Source organism: Crocuta crocuta, unplaced genomic scaffold, assembly GCF_008692635.1.
Source record: "Crocuta crocuta isolate KB4526 unplaced genomic scaffold, BGI_CrCroc_1.0 scaffold457, whole genome shotgun sequence".
NCBI lineage: Eukaryota > Metazoa > Chordata > Mammalia > Carnivora > Hyaenidae > Crocuta > Crocuta crocuta.
Window position 1 is genome coordinate 5,463,636 of NW_027531318.1, and position 7,247 is coordinate 5,470,882.

A 7,247-nucleotide genomic window follows, 5' to 3' on the forward strand; every position below is an offset into this window, starting at 1 on the left:
ACATTCTCCTCAAGCACGTCAGCACACCTTACCCTGAAAAGCAGCCTCTTGGCAGCAACACTCAGCTTGGCTCGTTCATCTACCTTTTCTTCATCTGTAAAAAGCCACAAAATAAACACCGAACATGGTGAGAAAAATGGAGGTGAAATCTCCGAAAAGTTTCCCAAGGCTGACTTGGAAATCCTTTGAATAGAAGGATGGACGTACCCAAAATTCCACTTGGTAGTATTTCCCCTTGGAGGGATCCCATTCTTCTGCTCAGTGAAAAGGTACTAATTTCTACTGCACTTAATCAGATAAAACTCTGTCTGGACAGGAATTTTCTATTCTAATATTTGAACAATTGAGGTTTGAGAATAGATTTTTATGAAACGAACTTCTCTTCTTTATTGTTAAATAGTAATAAGAAATTAACAACAAAAGCCTGCTTCTAAAGAAGCAAAATAGTTGTTTTAGTATTATTCATTCTACGGTTCTCATTTGAGAATCTCAGCTAGGTTTTAATATATTCACAGAAAGAAAGCCTGCAGAAAAGAAATCGGTAAGCTCCAAAATCTCATCCTGTCAAGAAAGTGAAATCTTACGTAAATCTAGTCTGGGTGACATGATAGAAAAGTGACAAAAGGAAAACAGATACTTGCCCTCAGCAGTTGGCAATTCTGAATGCAAAGCGGACCTGGGAAAGACATTAGCAAATAAAAATGACAAAAAATTAGCCGGTGGGAATAGAAGATCCAAATGAAAAACATCAGATTAGAAGTAAAAGTAAAAATAAAAGTAAAAATTCTGTTGCGCTCTTTTAAAGAATATCATCTTGCTAGCAACTCTCGTCGTGAACACGCAGTGACAGTTGTTAATGGACACAGTGGGGTGCATGTGCACACAACCCAGCCAGGTGTACACCGTGTGGAGGCAAACCAAAATGGAGTGGGACTTATGAAACATGACTGATTACTGTTCAGACAAACCTTATTATTTCTAAGCACAAACATACAGTCGTAGAAAACTCAACATGACAAGTAGACAGATATTTATAAGAGGAATATAAAACCCCTATTTACTTGCCCTGGAAAAGTCGGTGAATACCCACTGCAGATTCTACTTTAACAAGGGCATAAAAACGAAAAACATTAAATGAAGAAAAATAATGTGTCTCACTTCTTACCGTCTAAATGCAGGGTAAATCTGTTATTGTGATACTGTTCTTCTGGGCAGCATTCTTTAAAAATACATGTCTAAATATCTCTTAAGGATTAGATGGAAGAATTATAGAATCATCAGATCCCATCTGACACAGCACCAGGACCATCACTGAGGTGAAAATCCTGTACGATGGCTTTTACGTTCCTAGACTGTAGAACTACACGCACACATGCCTACCTATCTGATTCCTTTCGTTCTGCTGAGGTTATAGGTTGAGTTCTAAATCTCTCGGAAGTTTTTCTACTTTCACCAGGAGAAAAATAGCGTCTTGGTTTCCGGGACCCTCTCTCCCATTCCACACCGGTAGGCAAGCCAGCTCCTTCAGCTGACCTCTCAGCCCGGGGTTTGCTTTTAGAATCATTGGGAGGGAGTATACAGAAGGGAAACGAGAGACAGAGAGAGAGAATAAAGGAAAGGTTTATGCATCTCAGTGAGGCAAGGCCCAGACACCACCAAATCCCACTGCATGCCCCGACCATGCATGGAAAGGAGGTGGAACATTCCAGCAACCCAAAACTGCAGCTCCCCATTAGTAGGCAGAAGCAGAATGGTAGTTTTTGAGCCATTTCCTGTATGGTCTGCCCTGCACACTGGTGAGCTAAGCTAACGTGACTCAATGCAGGGCACCACACAAGTTGAGAGGTGAATAAATCTGCCAAGGACGTGCAAGTGACACATCAGAAGGACGTCTGAAACATCACCTACAGTTCGCGTTTCTTGCTGGCATTGACAGACTCCAGAAACGCATTTCGGAGCTGGGCGACAGAGACCTTTGTGTCCAGCATGCCAACTTCAGTGGAGGGCCCTTCGGCTTTGGAACTCTGTGGCCCCTGTTCTGGCGCTGAAGCGGGGTCCTTACATTTCAGGGCCTGCAGCTGAGGGGGGCCCGTGTAGTCAGACAGGGAGCGGGTGAGGACCTTGCGCTTCTTTGTAAGCATTTCCTTTTTATGGCCCGTCACCCTGGCATTTTGGGACACAGGCTCGCTCTGAACATATAAATCCACTTCTTGTCTGCCCATTCTCTCAGTGGGTTGTTGCTGAATGTGAGGTGGGGGTGACAGGCTTTCTGGTTCCTTCTGACGCTCTAAGTTGGCTGTGCTAACCACGGGCTTGCCAACGTCTCCATTTCCAGAGGGGTCTTCATGGCCTCTTGCAAGCCCGTGATCCTCCAAAGCCAAAAGTGTGTTCCTGCTTGTCTCGAGAGCTTCGGAAAAGAGCTCATCTTCCTCTGCTTTTGATTCACAAATATGAAGAACCGGAGTATCTCTTCTCTCACTTTCTAGAACCGTCAAGCTGGGAGGCTTTCTGACACTCTGGGTGGCTGCCCCTCCCCAGCTGCATTCAGATACATTTTCTGGGATCTCTGAGGTCACCAGCTTGGTCGTGTGAATGGGGTCCACCTGTTGGACGTAACCGCGGATCGGCTGTCGTGCGGAGCCAGCTGCCTTGCTTGAGACCCTATCAAAGGCCGAATTTTCGGACTGAAAAGACCAGCACTGGACAGGCACTGGCTGATGTCTCCTCTGAGTCAAGGGCTCTGAGGCGAGTTCAGGGCTGTTGCGAGCACTCTCCTCTTTCACCAATTTTTCTCTAACCTTAACTCTTTAAGAAAGAAAAAGGATTTAAGTTGCAAAGTACAGTCACTGCTAAACGGGAAGAAAGCATGCGTGGATCACAGACTGCCAGGGAACGGAAAGCCACCCAGAGACAGAACCACCGTGACAATGCATTTCTGGTGGTTAATGTCAGAAAACTATCACCTGTCAGATGAACAAGTTTGAGTTGAGTTTCCAAATGCCAGCATGATGCCAAACTATGCCCTCTCGAAAGCTGAGAGGTCCCACCTCTCACCCAGGTGCCATCCTGGGTGAGAATGGATGCCTTCTGACTACATGAATGACAAGAAGCCACGGGAAAATCCATTAGTATACACACCAGTATGTGTGAGAACATACTCAGGCTGGTGCTGGGAATCAGTAAACTCTCCACATGTACCGGTGTTATATATGGGCTATGGGGGGAGTTTCCAGGCAGATGTATACCTATTGACCAAATGCAATTTCACTGTCTCCCAGAAATGAAAGAGCATTTGTTATTATTATTATTATTTTTTTTTTACTGAGTCAAGATACAACAAACAATCACCCCTTTCAAGCGCTCAACTAAACATTCACAAGCTTTTTCATGCAAGGTGGACTACATTCATTCATTCCTAAGACCTGTGACCAGTTTGGACATCACTGCTACGAATAATTGTAGCACCAAGAAGAATGTTAGAGAAAAGGTATTCGTTGAAAGAACTAAGAAATGGGGGGTTTTCTCCTCTTTGGAATTGCTATTAGGCCCTTAGTTTAAAAGGGAATCTAAAAAGGGACTGCTCTGGTGGTTTCTCCAGCTATTTAAATATCTGAGAGCAGAAAACTGAAATCCATTTTAAAAAGCCTCAGAGCTTTTCCTATTACAGCAGAAGCAAAGGAGCCAAGGGCTCTGTTCAAAACTGGCTCAGCCAGGGGCGCCTGGGTGGCTTAGTCGGTTAAGCGTCCGACTTTCGCTTAGGTCATGATCTCACGGTTCGTGGGTTCGAGCCCCGCGTCGGGCTCTGTGCTGACAGCCAGCTCAGAGCCTGGAGCCTGTTTCAGTCTGTGACTCCCTCTCTCTCTGACCCTCCCCTGCTCACACTGTCTCTCTCTCTCTCTCCTAGAAATAAATAAAAACATTAAAAAAAACTAAAAAAAAAAAAGAAACTGGCTCAGCCAATTGTAGCTGGGTGGTCTCAGGCAACTTTCCTGCCTCAGTTACCCTACTCTTTAACTGGAAATAGTAGTGACAAAATGTAATGTTATGTTTACAAAGCATATGGATGACTTAGTGCTGAACAAAGAGCAAACACTTAATAGGTTAGTTCGTACTTATTTGTACTTTTTGCAAAACCATGTAGTGAGAGAGACCACTGAAGCTGTTGAAGAATGATTGATAATCATCTTGAAAAAATAAAACACACTTTTCCAGTGGGAAAAGTGATTTCTTAGAGAATCTAAACCTTCATTTACTAAAGATCAGTCAGCAAAAATAATTACGATAGTTGGTTTTAGAAGAGAATATTTCCTTAAATGACAAATGCACCCCGTTAAATTTGATACAAACTCCTACATGTTTTCCAACACTGATGCAGGATACCTATGTATATTTCATTAAAAAAAAGTCAAGTACACATATAAAAGGAAGTTATCATGAACTATTCAGGAGGAGGGGAAAGAAAAGCACTCTGAGTTATTTTTCCCAGAGTCTAGGCAGTGTTGGAGGTTTTCATATTTATAAGCTTTTGTTAGTCAAAACAAGACTAAAATGTGGTTCAAGTTCTCCTGTGGAATGTGTCCCTCTAATCAGAGACAATCTGAATGTTGTCCTCAGCTGAGGACAAAGTGACTGTTAGAAACTCAGTATATGGGTGCTTTGTCCTGCCAGTGGCTTATTCATTCTTACTCCTTCTGCCTCTCCCTGCCCCCAACCTTAACAATGAAATGAAACTTTTTTTTTTTTTTTTTGTCTGCCTTTAAAACCACAATGCCCCCAGTACAACTGTGGAGAATTAACTACTGGCTTGGAGAGGAGGGGACATGAAAAGCAGGAGGTTGGGAGTGCTGAGCGGAGCGGGTGTTGACAATGCCACACTAGCTGGTTAGTTAGTATGACTTGAGAGGACAGCAGCTCAGTGCTCACTACTGCCCCCACTTGATAGTATGTTGGGCGGTGAGACAGGAGAGAAGCAAGAAGTGTAATCAAAAAGATGTTCAGAAACGGGGAAACAAGAGAGAGAAATATTATTAGCAGGGGTTAAGGGCGACCGGAGGAGAAAAGCGAACGATCAAAAAGTAACAACTTCCTGCAGCCCCTTATGAACACACAACTTTCAAATGCACCCCCATTAACCGAGGGCAAGAAGAGAGTTAGAGTTCGGTCATGGGTAGAAAAGCAGGGCGAGTCAGCAGGGGAAGTAGCAGCACTTACTACACAGAAGGTGAGAGTTTCAACTTGGGGTATACCTGGAAGGCCAGTTGATAAGAGAAGGTGTGTCCCCTTCGGAATCTTTCTGGAGAAACCACTCATATTTGGGTTTCCCGGTACTATCATGTATAAAAGACAAAACTTCAGATAATGTCTATTCAATGTCAACATGCATACAATCATAATTTAAAACATAAAGGTTGGGTTTTGTTCAGTAAAGAATAATCTTGGCTTTAGAAAATGGATAGGCGCGTTTTGTAACGGGGTTTGTATTTATTTCACAATGGACAGAAGAAATAGTCTATGCAAAGCCACCATATAAAACGTTTTTCAAGTAGTTTGCAAGTATTAGGAGTCTATTACAGTCACAACTGTCCCCATAAATACCAGATGATTTTCTTGTAAGAAGCAGGGTGAAAGGTCAATTTATCATCTATAAGTTTTGTTAAGGTATATTGGTAAATAGCCAAATATAAAAATAGTATCCGTATAAAACAACACATATCAAATAAAAGAAAGAAGTAAAAAGAAATCCAATAAGATCACATCTTTAATTGCTCTTAGACATTCTCCTTTTATATTTGTCACTGAATAATGCAACCAACATTAACAACTACCAATACTAATTCAGGCCAATTCAATAAACGTTCATTGAGTTCCTACTATGTAGGAAGCACTGGACTTGGGCTCTGAAAAGTAACAAAGGTGAATCAGGCATCATCCCAGCCATTGAAAAACTTACACCGTGGTAGGCAAGATAACATATGATTTACACATTCATTCCTTAACACATCAAGGATATTACACCAAGTTCAATGCGATGAAGACATTATGCCATGCTGAAGATATTTTATTTACTTTTTATTTTTTTAAATATTTTATTTATTTCTGAGAGAGAGAGAGAGGCAGTGTGAGCAGGGGAGGGTTAGAGAGAAAGGGAGATACAGAATCCGAAGCAGGCTCCAGGCTCTGAGCTAGCTGTCAACATGGAGCCTGATGCAGGCTCGAACCAACGAACTGTGAGATCATGACCTGAGCCGAAGTCGATCGCTTAACTGACTGAGCCACCCGGGTGCCCCTGAAGGTATTTTAAAACAGGTCAGAAATGCCCTGTGGTAACCATGTAAAGCAAGTCACAAGAGGAGCAGTCAAACTACTGATTTGTGTCACCTAACAATGTAGAAAGAGAAAAGGGAGGGGCACCTTGATGGCCCAGTGGGTTGAGCATTCAACTCTTGATCTTCACTCAAGTCATGATCCCAGGGTCATGGGATCAAGCCCCGTGTTGGGCTCCACAGTGCGTATGGGGGCTGCTTCAAATTTCCACTCTCTCTCTCTCTGCCCTTCTTCCCCGCTCTCTCTAAAAAAGATTTTTTTTTTTTAAAAAGAAAGAGAAAAAGGAAATTCCCCATGCTAGTTAAAATGTTTACCAGCCCCAAACCACAACTTATTTGTGAGAGTTCTTGAGTACTAGGTGGGAAACACATTTGAGCTCAAAGCAATTTCCAGGAAAATAGAATGGCAGTGTAATAAAGTGATCTGGATTTTCTAAAACCATTTTAGTTCAAGTTTTAGTTTAAGCTGATGGGCCAGAACCAGTCTGTAACCACTAGTGTACCTTTTCCTGTGACCACTGAAATCTGTCCTGTTCTAGGCTTGGACATCCCCTTGTCTTTCTACATCCAAACCGATCAGCCCAATCTCCCTTTTCTTAGGATTATATGATGTTCATTTATTTATTCATTTTCTGTCTTTCTCTTAGGGGAGAAAGATTCACTAGGGGGAGATGAGCTTCTTAAGAGAAGACTTTTATATCATCAGCACCCAGATAAATATTTATGGGATGTGGGATCATCAGCAGGTCTCGATAAATATTTGTGGGATGGATGAACTGTTGAATGATCATCCCCATAACAACCCTAGGAGGTATTCTTTTATTTTTATTTTTGAAAGTTTATTTTTTTTATTTTGATAGAGAAAGAGAGCAAGAGGAAGGGAGGGGCAGAGGGAGGGAGGAAGGGAGGAAGGGAGGGAGGGAG

General features: G+C 42.5%; 1 protein-coding gene across 3 annotated transcripts in view; it reads right to left on the minus strand.

Moving 5' to 3' along the window:
• The window catches only part of SVIL (supervillin), a 122,619-nt gene that overhangs the window by 63,377 nt on the left and 51,995 nt on the right, over window positions 1-7,247 (minus strand). For 2 of the 3 annotated variants that reach the window (XM_077771714.1, XM_077771713.1), the window contains 2 exons: window positions 642-676; window positions 33-94 (listed from right to left, as the gene is read on the minus strand). In XM_077771714.1, the coding sequence (XP_077627840.1) occupies window positions 33-94; window positions 642-676 (97 nt within the window). Of the gene's footprint in view, window positions 1-32; window positions 95-641; window positions 677-1,380; window positions 1,552-1,908; window positions 2,806-5,246; window positions 5,328-7,247 lie in introns of all 3 variants that reach the window. The other variant, XM_077771715.1, reaches the window with a different exon arrangement.